At 42.0% G+C, this 17,937-nt stretch overlaps 1 protein-coding gene across 1 annotated transcript in view; it reads right to left on the bottom strand.

The window, feature by feature from the left end:
• prtga (protogenin homolog a (Gallus gallus)) overlaps positions 1-17,566 on the bottom strand; it is a 24,727-nt gene extending 7,161 nt beyond the window's left edge. Inside the window, exons 1-10 of the mRNA XM_035652039.1 lie at positions 17,340-17,566; positions 15,282-15,584; positions 8,518-8,662; positions 8,182-8,315; positions 7,568-7,864; positions 7,297-7,456; positions 6,698-6,945; positions 4,997-5,161; positions 4,275-4,580; positions 3,200-3,388 (exon numbers count right to left, since the gene is read on the bottom strand). Of these exons, the coding sequence (XP_035507932.1) occupies positions 3,200-3,388; positions 4,275-4,580; positions 4,997-5,161; positions 6,698-6,945; positions 7,297-7,456; positions 7,568-7,864; positions 8,182-8,315; positions 8,518-8,662; positions 15,282-15,584; positions 17,340-17,406 (2,014 nt within the window). The 5' untranslated portion in view covers positions 17,407-17,566. The remainder of the gene's footprint in view (positions 1-3,199; positions 3,389-4,274; positions 4,581-4,996; positions 5,162-6,697; positions 6,946-7,296; positions 7,457-7,567; positions 7,865-8,181; positions 8,316-8,517; positions 8,663-15,281; positions 15,585-17,339) is intronic.
• Positions 17,567-17,937: the final 371 nt, after the last annotated feature.

The following is a 17,937-nucleotide window of genomic DNA, read 5'->3' as shown; positions in this document are numbered from 1 at the left end:
TTTTTTTTTTTTTACAGCCAAAATGCAGATCCTGTTGGCCCCTGAGGTTTTGTTCTGGCCTGCGAAAGGCCCCCCAGGCCGCAGCAAGCCAGGCCTGAACAGGGGCCATAAATGTCAACTCCCACATGAATCCTCACACCAGCATCTATCATCTCTCTCTCCTCCCCCTCTTTCTGCCTCTCTTTTGCCCTCACTCACACAAATCAACACGCAGACACATACTGACACACACACACAGAAAAGTTAAGCCCAAAATGAGCTTTTAAACTGATGGCCAGGATCTAGTTTTCCACATCAAACATGCTCTGCCTCGTGTTTAATAAAAGGAGTGGACAAGATGGCCTGCAGCTGTGAGATAAATCTACAGGAGTGAACACAGCGCTGCCTGGTGCCAACAGGTATGAGAGGTATTTAAGCTTCGACTACGACTACATGTTGTTGTCATGGGCCAGGCAGAAAAAACACATGCGAGGAAAGGTCACATCACCGTGTCATTTATACCCAACTGGAGCCTCTCAAACACATTCCTGTCTCTCAGCGTGTGCTTTCAATCATCTGGATCGTCATAAGTGATCATTTAACAGCCAGCTCAGAGCATGCCCTTCTGCAGCTGTACATGGAGCTGAGTCAGCTACATCCAGTCTTACCGAAGCTGGTATAGATCAGAAATCAATGTTATTGGCTGCTGTCTGCAACATCCCAGGGATTATAGGAAACACCATTTACAGCACAAGCTGATTTAATTTGCAGAGAACAACTGCTGAGAAAAATCAACATTTAGTGTCGGGAAGTCTCGAGGACAGAAAACGTGGACTCCTACATCAGAATATCTTTAGCTTCTGGAGAGTATTTCAATATGCAGCGACGACTAAACATTTTGTAATGTAATGATTGAAGCACAAAAGTGAAGGGTAACATGTACACAAATTACAAACAGAAGAGTATTCCCACAGAACGAATTCACTCTCAGTAAATAAGACGTTGTAGCAGAGAAAATAGCTGTATTTATTCAGAATTAAATAGTCGAATGATTGATCTAATGCCTCCTAAAATGCAAATGACCTTCTGTATTATCATTGTGGATGCAAAGTAGTTACTAAGCTCCACAGATTACTAGAGGATCTAAGGTGTTCCCCATCACCCTTAAAGTGAGACACATTCTTCCTTTGAATAAAAGTTGAACTCATTAGCAAGGAAACATATGATTGCTCAGTTCATTACTTACATTATTGCTTCTACCTTACGTTGTCTGGTATTCCCAGTAGCTTACAGTGGCTAATGTTACCAAACTCTAGATACAGTAGATGTTGCTTTATAACCGGCATTACTGAGTCAGTAAATAGACTTTATGACTCATGTGTGAGTAGGTTTCAACATTTAGTATGTATTTATATCAGGGTCGTCTCTAAATGTGTAAATCTGTTTACATTTTCTCGTATTCAAACAAAGTTAGCATTCAATTCCTTTTGAAATCTAATTGTTTTTAAAGGATTTTAAAACAACATATTGTATGAACTGTGCATTACCAATGCAATAGCAAAAAGTAATGTCTTGAAGAAGGAAGCATTGAAGCCGTTTAGTCAGATTTCTCACAGCACAGCAGGATTTTCTCTGAAGGAGGTCAGATGCTACATTTTACACCTCTCTCCTTGTGTACAGTGCTGCAGCTAATTCATGAGAAAGAAATCGCAGAACTACAAGATAGTGATCCCACAAGACACGCTCATTGTTTGGCCTGCAGCTCAGTTGGTGAGAGGCTGCATTTCCTTTAAGTCTTGGCTAATAAACTATCTTTTGTGGCTCTCAAAGCCAAACACAATGAGAGGCTTTGATGTCAATGCTCCTCCAGCAACACTGCTCAAAGCAGTCATAAAACACATAATAAATCTGCCTCCACTAAACAGCTTCACTTCTCTTCAAAACACAACTCTGCAAAGCTCCTTTATCAAAGAGGAACAAAAAGATCATTCTTCTTATTCAGCTGAAGCTCTATTTTTAATGTTGCTAATTTTGCTGATTGGCTTAATATTTATCAGCAGCTGTGACTTCCTCTTCCTCCCAGAATATTTATTACGAACAGAGAAATCACTCACACAACTTTCAAAAACTGCAGATGTCCTCAAATCAATACACGCTAACGCTGAACCATTATGGCAATAAAATAATATGGAGGAAATTGAATGAATAAAACACAAATGAAGTTATTTCCTTTTGACTTGAGAATGCCATCTGTGGATATTATTAGACTGGAATCCTTGGTATGTCTGTATATTTATCTAAGTTAGTTTAGTTCTTCTAATGTTATCAGTGTCAGTGTTCATTTTATTCATAATCAATATTATCAGTAGAAACAGGGGAGTTCTTGTAGGATTCATAATAACTGAACTGTAGCACTGGCTTTAATAGTAGTAGTGTTTAAACCACTGAACTAAATATCTAACTAACTCAATGCCTGCAGCAGTTAGAGTTAACACCTATAGTAATTTATAGTGCCTCCTCATCTTTCTTTCTTTCCTAACCCGTTCTAGCACTGAGCTTCCTGATTTATAAGTCAGCTGCTGACCACCTGGTTGACCCCCTCTGGCCACAGATGGTCAGTTGTCCACTGCATTGGCCTGAGCCCCTTTCCTCTCTCAAACAAAAATGAATCTGACCTAAAGGCCAGAAGAGCTGTGATATGCCCCAAACAGCAGCTGCTGAAAAGACACACACACACACACACACACACACACACACACATAGAAATCCTGCACAGAGGTTGGGGGGTCATGGACGTGGGATGTGGTGCTGCTCGACACATGACAAGACTTAAGCCAATTAAACACTCATAAGCTTGGCTGTCAATAGATGCTGCTGCTGGTTTTATCCAAATTTGTCCATCAACAACTATTTAACTAAATCTTTTTTTAAATTTTCATTTATTTGTAGAAATATGCGGGTGCGTGCTCAAATCATTCCATGTATTGATAGAAACTTGTACTTTAACTAACAAGTTATGGAAGTTTTAAGAAAAGTACTTCTTCAGCAAAATGCTAATCTATACAGCAAGATGGCTAAAATCTCATCATATCATCCATTGTAGAATAAGTTGTTGTTGAATGTTCCCAAGAAAACCATTTAAAATACTGTATACTTCCCTGTGTACCAGGTACCACCACAGTGGCAGGAGGTGACTAAAATAATTTGAAACAAAACTCACCAAGGCCACCGATGGTGTGTGTATTATCCAAGGCACGCAGCTGAACCGGGGCACTCTCTGGCTGGCTCTCCTCATGGTAGAAGAGTCTGTAGCCTTGCACAATGGCTGAGTTCCTGGGTGCAAGTTGCCAACGCACCAAAATAGTGGTGCAGTTTAAAGGCTCCAAACGCAGCTCTGGAGCCAGAGGAACTAGAGAGAAAAGAGCCAGAAGAACAGTTTAACAATAGACACTGAGAGATGGATTACAATCCTACACGAAAACAATGGTTGAAGTAATAAAGTGTTCACAAACAGTCCTCAAAATAAACTGCAGACATTTATATTATGTAAGTCTTATCAATGTCACACTGTGCTACAGCAAACTATCTCAATATTCCCTGAAGGTAATTCAAATCAAACAAGACGTCAAAGCCATTGTTCTGTTATGTGTATCTTATGACTGAAGTTTTCCAGAAAACAAGAACTTGTTAGAAGTAGAAAACTGGAATGGTTTCAAGTGTTTACGTGAGGGACAGAGGAGGTTCCTGACCAGGGGTTTACCATCTGATGCATCACCAGCTGTTTCACGCTCAGTGCAGACCAAGAGACCACCACACTTTACAGTGATACAGGGAGTGATTTCACACATTTTTATTTTAGGAATGAGGGGAATGAATTTTACCAATTGAAGACTCCTGTCTGAGTTTAAACTGGAGACAGAGGGCAACAGAGATGGACAGGAAAAACAAACCTTTCCCTCCCCCGCCTCAAAGCCTCAGATGTGGTTCTAAGCAGCAGTATACTCTTTCCCACCCAGAGGCCTGTGACGCTCCCTTTATGACCCATGACTGAAGCCCTTCCAATGGTACTGACAGTGCAGGCTAAAGGTCACCGAGTAACAAACGCAATGCCTTAACAAGATTACTAGTGCGAGCTCTTCTCTGGACTGTTTCTCATGGTTTAAACAAAAGAGAGGAGTTCAGAGATAATTCAGCTTTTTGGGTCTAATTGCAGAAATTCTGACAATCACAGACTTTTGGTACAAACACTTTATTTATTTCAGAAATAATGAAGACAACCCTTCCAAATGTTGTACCTCGAGCACTGGATGCCTTCGGAGTGCGGTGGGACGTCCAGGCAGACTGCTCCCCCCACCCTATGCCAGTGGCAGCGACAATACGCAGGAGGTAGATGGTGTCAGGCTGCAGGTTCTGCAGGAGATGCTGGGTCTTCTCTCCGGGTAGCTCTAATTGTGAGACTGCATTCTCAGCAGTGGTGCGATAGGATAAACGGTAGGCGGTGACTCGGCCACGACTCAACTTGTCTGGAAGGGGCTGCCAAGACACCTGGATGTCCATGGGACTGTTGCTGGTGAGGCTGAGCTCAGGGGCGCGGAGGGGGACTGTGGACCGACAAGACAGGAAGATTAAGACCGAACAGAAGTCTTATTGCCAACTCTAATGCAAACTAAGTCCAAAACTAGAATACAAGTGCCAATGCAAGATGCAGCTACACATCCAAATCAAACATTTTGAACGAATCAAAAGACATTTTATTTACTTCTCTCCTTAATTAGAAATCAAAACATCTAGGGGCATGGGACATAAACTCAGTTACACATATATACACAAGAGCTTCTGTACATAGACACATTGTCTCTTACATCAACAAGAAAGTCATTCATTGCAGTTAAAATATCCTGTAAACAAACTCCGCACTGTTTCTCCTTTCTCTGTCCATTTCACTCTTGCTTCTGATTCTGCGTTCACTGAGGGAAGGATTATACTGTATATGACCTTCACTGAGTATATAGCTCACCATCCTCAAGTGTGTGCTGGAACACATGGTCGGACATACGACTGGCTCCCATGGGCATGTAGGCCACGACGTAGAAGGTGTAGTTGCGAGCCGGCTCCAGGTCATCAATAATGTAGCGAGTTGTATCGTTTCCAATGACAACTTGATATTCCTCGTTGTTTAATCCTGGATAAATGACAACATTGTAAAATAAACTTTTAAACTAAATCAATAGTACTTCTGGGTGATACATTCAATTTGTCCTGTCTTGTTACTAAGAAAATAAAATAGTTTGTATTTAAATGTTTCACATTTGTTTATATAATCAATTAACTATAGCATATTTTAAGATTGGGGGTTTTGCAACATATAAACTTACAAACCAGTAGATCAAAATCCTATTCTTTATGTCTGCGTTGTTGCTATGAAAAAAGGTGTTTTAATATTTGGTGAAACAACTCTCATCTCCGTGTTCACTTGCATCAGTTTTTTCAAATGATTGTGTAATAGTTGTTTTATTAAACAAGATTAGTAAAGTCACACAAAACCTGCCCTGGGAAAAAAAAATACCTGGTGTGATTTCGGAGCTTTTAAACAAGGTGCTTGAAAAAAAGCTTTCTCCTTAGTCTGAATGCCTCAGTTAAGCCTCTCTGAAAAGTGTAACAAAGTCTTCCTTCCTGTCCAATTCACACTCTCCCACTGCTCACACAGAATACACACTTTTGGACACTTCATCACACAGGCTAATTAGTTCTTCCTTTCATTAGAGCCTCCTTTTAGTGCCAAGCTTCTCTGTCTGTAACCTCAGGTGCAGAGCGTCTGATACTCTGTCAATGTCCATGAACAGACATTCTCTGTGACTGGGACCGAGGAGATTGTGTCACTAAATCTCAATTAAGCGCAGAAAATCCCTGACAGATGTCAGTTATTCAAGAATAAAACAGAGTGAATTTGTCCAACTTGCTCTTTTTATTTTGACCTCCTTATCCCCAACAAAATCCAGCAGGTGTTCCTTTCTCTCGAGTTGAATTCTGTACATTTCACCTCCCCAATGGAAGTCAGTGGCATTATAAGAAAGTGCAGCGCTTGAATGAACAAGCTGATTTTTTTTCCTGAAATGTTGCATTGTTCGAATGTGACTCTTGTTGTCAACAGCAAGAGTTCCCAGGAAAGCTGAAAGGCTTTTCTGCTGTCACACTACAACCCTTGTGCTTTTTGTGAATAGTTTTGTCTGCATCCTGCATCTTATCAGCCAAAAGGAAAGGAACCTGCGCCTTGAAACTCCACAGGGCTTACTATTCTTGTTCGTCAAGAAAGAAACGTTGTCTTCCTTCACCTCTGACCACCAACATAGCATTGACAACGCATTGTCACACACAATATACTTACAGGAAGTGGCAGAATTTAAGCTCTTAAACTACTATTTCCTGCTGCCTTAAAGGGAAATTTCACACATCAAGGTCTGTTTACAGGTCTTGGGCATAACTAGCATAACACACCAGACTCTCGACCGCACTGTTGGCGGTCTAATTGCATCATAGGTAATGTAGGCGCCATGTTTTCAGTGTAATGCCAAATCGGTGCCAGAACAAATATTGCCATAAACATTTGATATCTAAATATATTAAGTTTCCTTCCACAAGAAATAGTTTTGCCCGTGAGACAAGAAGACAACGGAAATATGGCCCCATGTTTTCTCTTGTTTGTTTACACACTACTCACCTTCAGCCTTCATGTAGTGCACAGAGTACGCAATAACTTTATCCGAGTTATACAGAGGCCTGTCCCAAGCCAGAAGAATGGCGGAGCTCGACACGGTGTCAGCTCTTAAATTTCTTGGAGCACTCGGCCGATCCTCAGACATGACCACAATGAGCCTCGCCATGGAGAGGACCGATCCCTGCTCGTTCTCTGCCTGGCACTGGTAGATGGCATCGTCCTCGGGAATTATCTGGTTGATGACCAGTTTGCTGCGGGACACAGACACACACAGATGAAGAGAATACACACAGATGGCTTCATCCAGACGCTCTTTCACCAGAGTGTAGTCATTCTATAATTACCCTTAACAAGCACTGACAATTGAATAAAGAGCAGGGGCAAATTACAGGGAAACCCAACTAAAACCCCATTTGAAATGCTGTAAATTATTCAGTTTCCTTTCTACTGTAAGGACAGTAATGAATTATTTATTCAAATAGTTTTGTGATTGGCCAACAAAGACTGATAATAAGTGTTTCCTGGTAAAAAGGAGTTAGGGTTCCTGTTTTCATTATACATTCATACATTTGACTTGAACAGGGATTTGAGGGGAAAGATACCTGTTGTACATCTTGATTCGACCGTTGGAGTGAACTTTTTCTCCATTCTTGAGCCAAGTGATTCGAGGCGTTGGTACTCCTTCAGCATGGCACACAAAGCGGGCAGTGCCGGCACGTGGACGGGTCAGGCTCTCCGGCCACTCGACCAAGGAAGGCGGTGCTTTAGAAGAACAACATCAGTGAGAAATATATAATAACAATACGTTTTTGAAATCATAAATACAAAATCCACACGTTTACAGCCTAACTATTGTATACTGTATATCTTTACCTAACACAGTGACGTTAGCTGAGGCGACGGTATAGTTTCGTGTGCCGGGAGTGGTGGCTCTACACATGTAGACACCCCCATGCTGGGGCTTGATGTCTGTGATAATGAGGTTGCCGTTTCCCAACACTTTGGTGCTGTAAACATCAATGGACTTGCTGTCCGCTCGGCTCCAGGAGATGATGGGTCGGGGATTGCCTGTGGCCATGCACTCCAGGATGGCATTCTGGTGCAGCGACACTGAAATGTTCTGTGGCCCGACAATGATGTGTGGCCTCTGGGGAAGCTGTGGACTGGGGGCTGCAGAGAGAGAGAGAGGAAGAGGGGGAGGAAGACAGGTTTATTGCATGTGGTGTGATGTCATGGGTATCGTGCTATCTTTGTCCCTTTAGCAAATAAATGAGCCTTTCAACAAACTGTAGACGCACAAAGCACAATGACTTTACTGTGATATTACAGTAATAGTTTTAAATACCTTTCACACTCGTCCTATCACATATTCCTTTGAACCACATTTAAGTAGGTCTAAAGCAATACTGATGGATATTTCACTACTTAAACAGTGTGTTGATGCCCTTTACACAACACATCTGCAAAAAGAGAGCTGTCTGACGTACCCGGGGTGACAGTGAGGGTGGCCTCTGTGCTTCGGCGGCGGCTGGCAATGTTGGTGGCAATGCAGCGGTAATTTCCAGCATCTGCCCGCTGCACCGCGTGGATCTGAAGAACACCGTTGGGCAGGACTGTGATTCTGGATGAGAGAGAGACACACACAGATAAGATACAACATTTATAACACTTTTGGATTATGGAGCATCAAATACTGACAACTCATAATGGTAAAGAGCGGGCACAGATTATATTTCATGTCTCGCCTCAAAAAAACTCTGCTGTCCAGTAAGTATGCGGAAAATGAATACGTTGAAGTTAAACTGAAAGCAACAAGTGAATACCTTTCAGTGGCAAGGGGTAATGTGACCCGATTGAACTCCCAAGTGATGATTGGAGGAGGGTGTGCACTGATTTTGCAGGATAACCTGGCGACTGAGCCTTGAGTTACCACTATTGACGTCGGCTGGATTGCAAAAGCGAAGATACCTGCAGAAAAACAGAGCAACAGGAGACAACTTTTAATACACATTTAATGTTCTGTATTACTCCCGCAAAATGTTCTTTCTTCTACAATGTATTTTTCTGGTGTGTCAGAATGAGATGGAATAGTAGTCTCGGTAAATATATGGTTTACGTCTCAGTATTGAGTAAGAGGTGATCATTATCTCACTTGATTATTAACGACTGGTTTATTGTAACAAAGCAACATTTATTAACTTCTTCATATTGAAGTTGTAGATCTACTAAAAGGCAATTAAAGGGAGAATTGGCCTCTACTAACACACAAAACTGTCTTGTAGTACAATTCTTCCCCATAACAAGAGAACATTCATGTTTTTATCTCTAATATCTTTTTGAGATAAAGTCACAGGAAACTCCTTTCCTTTGAAGTGTTTCTTTATTGTGTTGTATTTTGCTCAATGAGTTGCATTGACATTCAACTAAATCCCATTAGAAGCTTAAGCCAGTGCATGAAATCAGTAAAAAGCCCTACACAACCGGACAGTGTCCAGTCTAAAGGGTCCAGTGGATGTTAGAGATGGAAACAGAGAAAACAGAGATGCCTAAAACCTAAAGCTACAGACCTGCTGAGTGCTGTAGGAAGGCGATGACTAGAGAGAAACAGCTACATCCTGCGTGGATTGGGTTTCCCTGAAACTGAGCTGTTGTCAGTCACCAGCTGAGCAGCGAGCAACTGAGGCCCAACGTGAATCACAATAAGGCCTTTTATAGTGAAGCAACAGAAGTGGATGCATTTATAATGATTTAAGTTGTTTTAGCCCTTTTTGTTAATAAATGCCCTCTTTGACAGTTGTTCCTCCTGGGCCGTAAAAGTCCTAAAAGCCATTAAGGTCACCCCCCCCACACACCCACCCCCCAATGCTGAAACAGCTTCAGAAGCCTGAGGTCGATCATTTATTACAAGGAATCAATCACACTGCTGTTCGTGCTACAGTAGGCATCACAGCACGCTAACATTTAACCCATTACCATAAATATATGAAGTTATCCACGGTACAGAGGAGAACAAAGGTAAGTAATGGATAAACAAACAGAGTACGGTGCTCTTTAACCTCCCTGCACACATCCAGAGCTCCTTCTGCTGCAGTGAGCCATCAGCACTCAAAGAAGAAGAAACAGAAGAGAGCAGGGCACCAAGTTGAAACCTCGTCCGTCAGGTATTCAGAGAGAAAGACATCCAAAAAACTATCCAAACATCTTTAACACACGCCGGGGTAAAGCTCAGGACATCCCTCTACCGTCACAGACACACAGTGGCTGAGTGTAAGCAGCAGGAGAACTCTGACTACAACTAAAAACATTCAGTCAATTATGACTTTTACACACTTGTGGAGGAATGAGACCAAGTTAAGAGTGACAGTTTTGGTTGTTGTGAATTATTAAGAAACTCATTTGTATTTCTGATTATTAGATTAAGGACATTATTGATTCATTATAACTAATAACCCTGTTGTAGTTAAGTAAGTGTATTTTTTTCTTGTGATAAAAGGGACTTCAAATAATTATTTATCAAAGTGACTGTTTGTCATCCTTTTCTTTTCGACTGAGTGTGAAGATTCTCCGTCTGTGCCCGATGTCGCTCTTTACTTGTTGGACGAGAGGAAAATCAGATGCTTTCGCCACTGACACATTTAATCACATTAGTGTCGAGCTGCTGCCCCTCTTAGCTCCACTGTGGTTGTTTGATGTGAACACAGAAGTAGAGCGGCATTCAAACCCCCTCCTCCACATACCCACCTCCACCCCCGCCCATGTTAACGCAGGCTCTTACAGAAATGCCATTAATGTGAAGTGATATGGCTGCAGGGCATGTGAAATACACTGATCCTCTGCCTCACTACTTTTGCTATTGACAAACATTATCAGGGATAATCATTGATTACTGATAAACTACTAAGACAAGGTGGAGGATCTATAAGTGCGAGGGCTTGTCGAGCACTGAGCTGAACACAGAAGACCTTCTGCTCTGAACCATGAAGTGATGAGGGGAATCTAATGTGCAGAGGAAATGATGAAGACAAGCAGAGCTGTTTGTGATTTACTTTAATTATGTGCATTAACTCATCATCATCTACTCTTTGTGTTGTTGTTCTAAACAACAACAAGTCTTCTCACAGACCTTTGCTCTTGTTTACCATTTTAACCAACTCACACACACAATACATGCCTCGGCAATTATTCCCCAAAAGCATGAAGAAACCGACAATCCGGCCTTCCCAACAATCTCACCTCTGACCTCCACAAATCCTTGCTAGCCCCTCACTCAGACAAAGCCCTGTAAGACCACCCCAAACTGCTGCTCACTGGTGCCCTGCACACGGCCCAGAAGTCTCTCAGTTTGATCTCCAGCTGCATCGTTTTCAAATGCTGTTTTGTAATAATATCCTTCACTGTTGTATGGATGACATCTACCATTTCCTGCTAACTAATAAAACAATATATGCGGCCCAGCTGCTGCGAGACATTATATCACAGCTACAGCGGAATACGATATGATGAACTCGACACAGGAGTCAGTTTCCTTCTCTATCAGTCGGTAAAGAGAGAAGCATCAGTATAACGGCAACGCACAAAAGCTGTGGCATGTTGAATCACAAAGTTAAAACTAAATGCCCTTGTGGTTTATTACACTCTCCCTACAGTCCAAACTAAAGAGTGAAGCTGTAGTTGCCTCACTTCAACAGATGGGTGAAGGTCAGTGGACAGGTCAGGCCAAACAAAGGTTCCCTTACAAATACCATGCATTAGTCCAGAGCGCTCTCCTCTCCCATTACTGTGTTTATCTGCCTGCACACAGCACAGTCTGAGAGCTTGTATGTTACATAAAGTGAGTAGTTCTTATTCAGGTAAGGGAACTTACTCTTCACACAGTATGTTACCGTCCTCCCACATGGACAAGATATTATCATGGAAGTGCTGTTTAGCTAAATGCAGAAATTGTTCTGAAGTAAACCAACTCCCATTGAAAGGAAGAGAAAACTGCCACATCCAAAGAGTTCATCTTTCTAAGAAAAAGAAACCTTGAGACTGACTGAAGGTGGATCAGCTAGCTCATATGTGGACGGCACCGATGTCCCAAACCCCCCAGGGTTAAAACTGATCATCCTCTCCTCATCCCACAGGCTGTAGTGACGGCCTTCAGCATCAGGAGGCCGATGAAAACCTTCACAGAAACAACCCTGAAAAGTTTTAAGAGTCCTATTCCAACACGAGGTGATTTCACATTCACTCATCACACAACTACTCCTGAAAAACACTGCTGTTCAACTGAGTGATGAGTCCTTTACTATGTTAAGTGACCTCAGTGAACATTAATAAAAGGATCTGGGGGTAAAAGAGGGCTGATAAGCAAGAAGGAGAAGAATGCAGAGCAGAAAAAGCCCACACATCAATCACAGGCCTGCAGGACGGTCAAGTGACCACTGGCTAAACAAAGAGCTATTCCCATGAGCAGCGTGACCTCTCAAAGCACCGGGCGGGCGGTGGGGGAGCGGTGCTGGAAGGAGTATTCATCCCCTCCTCCAGTCCCTTATCTCTGCCACAAAGTTTTCCAATCACTCGACAGCAAACCTCCACTCAGCACAGACAGTGGCTTTATTGTCCTTGATCTGCATATCAGGACATAGAGTGGAAAAAGTCAATCTGTAAAGAGCTATACGTTAAGTTCTGTGTAAAAAAACAACACTTTTATCCTTTTTTCACTACAAAACAACAAAACAGAGCAAAGTAGCAGTACAAGAGAGAGAAAGATGCTCCTGAAAACAAAAGTAGACCCACTGATGACGACTGCAGCGACTCTGAACCTCCAGCGTTATTGTAGGGAAGATTTAAGTCCTGTGCTCGGGCTCGCTGCCCTCCATCTATTGAACAATTTAAAGAAACCTTTGACCTCTGGGCCTGCCGTTCAGGGGAACCATGGTAACCTTTGGTGTCCAGCAGAGGAGAAAAACAAGAATCCAGGCTTTGAGTTGACTCACTTAAGGCCATCTCATTCATCCACACTACAGCTCACACTGGGAGAAGTTTGCTTTTGTCTTGTTGGGGTTTCTGATTGTGCATTCCTTAGCAACTTTAAATAATGCTGCGGTCCTGCTGCCTCTGGACACACCAGTGAGGTAAAATCAACTTTAACCACGAATAGTAGTGAGCAGAAGATATCTGCATCAGAGCTAGAAACAAACACACCAACAGGCACTTACTTTGCTTTATTATTCTTATAGCACTTGGACTACACTGCCTCAAATATAGTACTTCTACAATAAAGCTACTACACATACACATACATACTACATGAGACTGTGTGTTATCAGAGGAAAGGTCAGATTGGTGCCTCCCTAAAACACACGGCTCTGGGTGAAGTGGTGACTGCAGAACAAGCACTTGACTGAATCACTTCTCATCTCTCAACAACAACTAGAACAAACACTTCTTAAGCTCATCGCGATATCATGTTGGAAACAAATACAACAAAGGTAACTAGAAATAAACACAGTCCGCTCCGTTAGTGGGAAAGCAACAAATAAAGTTACGTAACACAGTTGAGCTGTAAATAAAGCCAACGCAGCTCCAAGCATCTGCTTTTGACCAGACCTCCTCAACTTCAACACTTCGACTTATCTTTACAGACTCCTCCGCGTTTGTTCTTCACTACCAACATCTCTGAAACCAACATGGGGTCCTCAAATGAGCCACGCTTGTAAAGGTTCATGACAAATCTGACACTGTTTTCATGCCTGATGCCCCAGCAGTCACCTCAGGAGGCGATCTCTCTCCTGAAATGCCCATCTATCTGAAGTCTATTGACAAAAGTCACATGGTGAGGCTCAAGTGTCTCCTTCCTTTTCATCAGGGCCAGATCCCTGCTCACCTTTGTGCTTTAGCAACACAATGTTTAAGGTTACCCTCCATCGCAATCGCATTCCTCGACAGAACAACGAGCAGGTCCGCAGTTTCAACGTACGAGCACAGGACTAAAGAGCTCTCAGTGGGTACCATCCCTGCACTTCTACTGTCCTTCTCTTAGGTTGTTTGAACTAAGCTCTTGACGGGATATGGTGGCATGACTGATAAAGATATAGGGATATCTAATCGGCTCTGGAAAGGAGGTACTGAGGCTCCCCACATGTTACACCATCCACCTTCCGGCTGAGGAGTTAACATGTGAAGAGACCTGAAGACACATCGACATCGAGTCTCTCTAGTTAAAATACATCAGAGACAAAAGACCAACGTCAAACTCTCTGGGCTGTTTAATGACGACTTTTAAATCAAAACGTAAACTTACTTACAATCAATCTCTGATCTTTAACTTTTACTGTAATTAGCCTCGCAGTGGCAAACAGGTCCAGCTGTTCTGTCCACTGATATCAGGACAAACAATTGCCCCTAAAAGAAACTCTTTTCTTCTGCGAGGAGGGGGGGGGGGCAACGTGGACAAAAACGGTCAGAGGGAAAAGCTTTTCACTCTTTCACCAGAGTAGTGAGGCAGATAACAATGCAAAGCCTCCAGCTCTACTGACCTGGCAAGACCTGCCATAAAGTTTGGTCATTTAGACACTCAGGGGAAGGCGGTGGTACTGGGAAACGGCAATTCACATTCGTGTGTGTGTGCGTACGTGTGCGTGCACACCACTCGCCACAACCCCCACTGCTACCTCTGTGTCCTTCAACTGAGCATTTCTCAGGTATGTGCAAACTTTATGAGCTTCCAGATAGACCCTCAAGCAGGTCTAAGTGCCATTTTAAAACAAACTAGTAAAGCTTACTGGCAGCCTTTATCACCTCTTAACTTCAAACTATAAAGCAGGTAAACTACTCAATTAATTAATACAACTACATATACCTTTTAAGCACCAGAAAACCAGTGAGCATAGCATGTAGTTAAAGCTTCACAATAATTCATGTGCAGTGGCTGAAAACACCTAATGACGTTATTTCACTCACACTAATTAAACTCTATTTGTCCATAAATGTAACATAAAATTAAATTCCAGCACCTTGTTTTAGTACAGATGGGAATGCCAGCAGGGTAACAGTGTTAACACGCATGCTCAGCAAGCACATGGCCCGTGGTGTAGGAGGAGGGGATGTAAGGTCCCGGAAGACCAACTCTGCCTGAAGCTCTCCCCCCTTTAAGATACGAGGCCAACTCGCGCAGCACTGGAGGAGAAAGCTTTCCAAAAGAACAATTCCTCAAGCGATCAGGGTGCAATAACATGAAAGCCTCAGCCTGTGAATAGGGGTCATCTTCTCTTTAGCATTGGAGAGCCAGTATCCTGGACAGCTCCTAACCTTTCAGATCTGCTGCTCCTTCATTAACACACCAATGGGCCGAACAGTTTCTTCTTTTTTTTGGGGGGGGGTTTTGAAGACTTTGTCGCTCTTCCTCCAGTGCTACTACCGGAGCAGCACCAAACGCAACACTGAGCAGCAAAAAACGAATAAATCAAATAAAACAGTTAAGTGTGGGAGAGTCATGCAGGGAGATTTGAATGAATCAGTGATTAGTGCAAGTGAATTGCAGCAAACAGCCAGAATAAAGACATCTGACTCCGCACTGTTACACTTCCAGCGCGATACTCACTTGCGATTGTAAGACGGGCTCTCTGGCTCAGGATTGCGCCATACTTGTTCTGAGCAAGGCACTGATAGAGCCCTTCATCTGATTTGTCTCCTCTTCTGCTCTCCACCTCCGAAATAAAAAGCGAGCCATTGGAGAGTCGGTACACCCGTTCGTTCTCCAAAACGTTTACTCCGTTCTTGAGCCATCTGACGTCGATGGGCGACTCTCCGTGCGCCTGACAGTCCAAAATGACAGCGTCTCGCCGCATGACAGTGACGTCATGGGGCTCCTTGATGAAAAATAACTCACTGAAGCATAAAACACCTGTAGAAAGAGAAAGAAAGAAGCTGGTGAGGAGTGAAGGTGGTTATCAGCACGGGGCCAGAGGGACACCGCACCAACAGGAGTCTAATAAAACATTCAAAGCTTTTAAACACTCACCTAACTAAAGGCTAAACGTGATTTAAAAGGTGAGTTTTATCAGTGTTTGTAGTCTCAGGCTGAGTGAGAGATCCATCAGTCACAATGCTAGCAGGCAGGAGGTCTACAGTCCTGTACAGTAATCACACTGTAGCTTCATAAAGTCTTTCCCGCTCCACTTTAATCCAATTACTCATGGCTCATAAAGTCACAGGAACAGCTGATCCTTAAAGAGCCTTTAGTTTAAACAAGAGCGAGAGCGTTACGTAATGTTTCATTAATGTGACCTTTGTGGACCAAACAGAGAGACAGGGCGTCCTCCCTAAAAGGCTATAATTCAATAATCAACTAAATACACTGCAGGGTCCAATTCAAAGCAACAACAACAACAACAACAACAACAAGCTGCAACTGTGTGATATTTTTGACATGCAAGACCAGGGTTTTCTCTTAAATCAAAGGGAGGAAGCATCCATAAAGCCCGGCCACACTGTGCATCTTTCATCGTCTTCATCGCCTGCACCAGCTGATATGAGATGTATTGATTTGTGATTCACACACATCGTATTTGATTCACACCGCTGATCTCTCTTTTTACCTCTGTAATTAGACTAATCCTGGTGAGAAGATCACACAGTCAAGACTCTTGCTGGCTAAATACTTATACATACAATACATTATAAATACTCAGCTACTCAATACAATAATTACCATGCGCATACATAATAAATGAGGGCAGCATGATGTGATAAAAACATCATGTTGTGATTATTTTGATAGATGTGGTGTGGGAATAATCATTTTTGCATCATACATTTAATTGTCAATAAAAAAAACTAATAAAATCATGATCATGTGAAGTTTTTAGGGGGTTTGTATCAAACAAACATGTTTTCTTAAATCTTAATTAATATTTGTAGACCAGGACATCTCTGCAGCACTACAGTACTTCATTATTATACTATTATTATATATATTAGTCATCTTTATCAGAACATATCACAGCTTCTGCAATAAGTATAATGCACTGGGTCATATTGCGATTTCCATAATATTTCTATTAATTATTCAGCCCTTTAAACATACTCTCAGTAGTATCTTTATATTTTAAATGTACAACAGTGTTTGTATTGAAGTGACTTTAGCTACAGCTTTAATGTATAAAATACTTCATTAGAGCTGGTTAAATTGAACTGGTGAGTGAAACCACTGCTGTTAAACATTATAACTGCAGACAAATGCAGGTTAAAATATAACTTACAGGTTAAACATGTAACGTTAATAAACACATTAACCTCTAACGGCTGAAAGAAATGGCAGTTTAAAAGTTAACTGACAGTTAAAACAGGACAGTTTCTCACTCAGTCAGACGATAATTGATCGTGTCGTTTAACTCAATAAAACAAACATTTATTTATTGATGTAAATGTTTACATGTGAATGTAAAAACTGTAATTTATTCGGTTTATCTTGTGATAAACGTTGATTCAGCTTTAAACCTAACGTTATAAAGTTACATAGAGCATTAACGGTCAACGGTCCAACGGTCCAACGTCTACAGGTTACGGTCCGTCACAGAGATGTTACCAAGCAACTACTCACTGTTTTACCTCTCTCGTTAAATATATATATTAAATATCACTGAAAAACGCTCCTTACCTGAGATTGGAAGAAAGACGACACACCACAGCAAGCGCTGATATAATTTCCCTTTCACAGGCGCCATTTACATGAATTGTCCGTGCATGCTAGCTACTCTCTCATAGTTGTTTCCTCCGGATGAACTGCGTTGCTACTGAGGAGGAGGACTGGTGTTGGGAGCTGCAGGAGTATAGTTTCCCTCCTCTGGGATGGACATTGTCAATTAATCGCTCTCTCTCTGGGTCTCAATGAAGTTTTTAAGTCCGACGCCACCTAGCGTTAGTTAGTGGGGCACAGAGAGGGGTCAGCTCTGCCCTGTGGACCTCCAGCAGCCCCCATGAGCCCTGAGTCACTAGTAGGCTTTTATTTAATTAGATATATAATGAAAATTATAAATAAAACTTCTGCATTGGAACCATTGAGGTATAGCAAAGGTTGCATACTGGATACTATATGTATATATGGTATATATGTTTATATGTATGTATGTTTATCTTGTATGTGAATTGTCTTGTGTTTGTTTTTATGTGCTGTACAAAAATGATACGTTTTATTGTATAACTGATCTGTTTTGTCTGTAGGGCACCATTGTGAATGATCTATCTATCTATCTATC

The sequence above is a fragment of the Morone saxatilis genome, unplaced genomic scaffold, assembly GCF_004916995.1.
Source record: "Morone saxatilis isolate NCDOM2014 unplaced genomic scaffold, NCSU_SB_2.0 Contig11, whole genome shotgun sequence".
NCBI classification, from domain to species: Eukaryota; Metazoa; Chordata; class Actinopteri; family Moronidae; genus Morone; species Morone saxatilis.
Note: the sequence above shows the minus strand (reverse complement) of the source record. Positions and strands in the feature narration are given on the sequence as shown.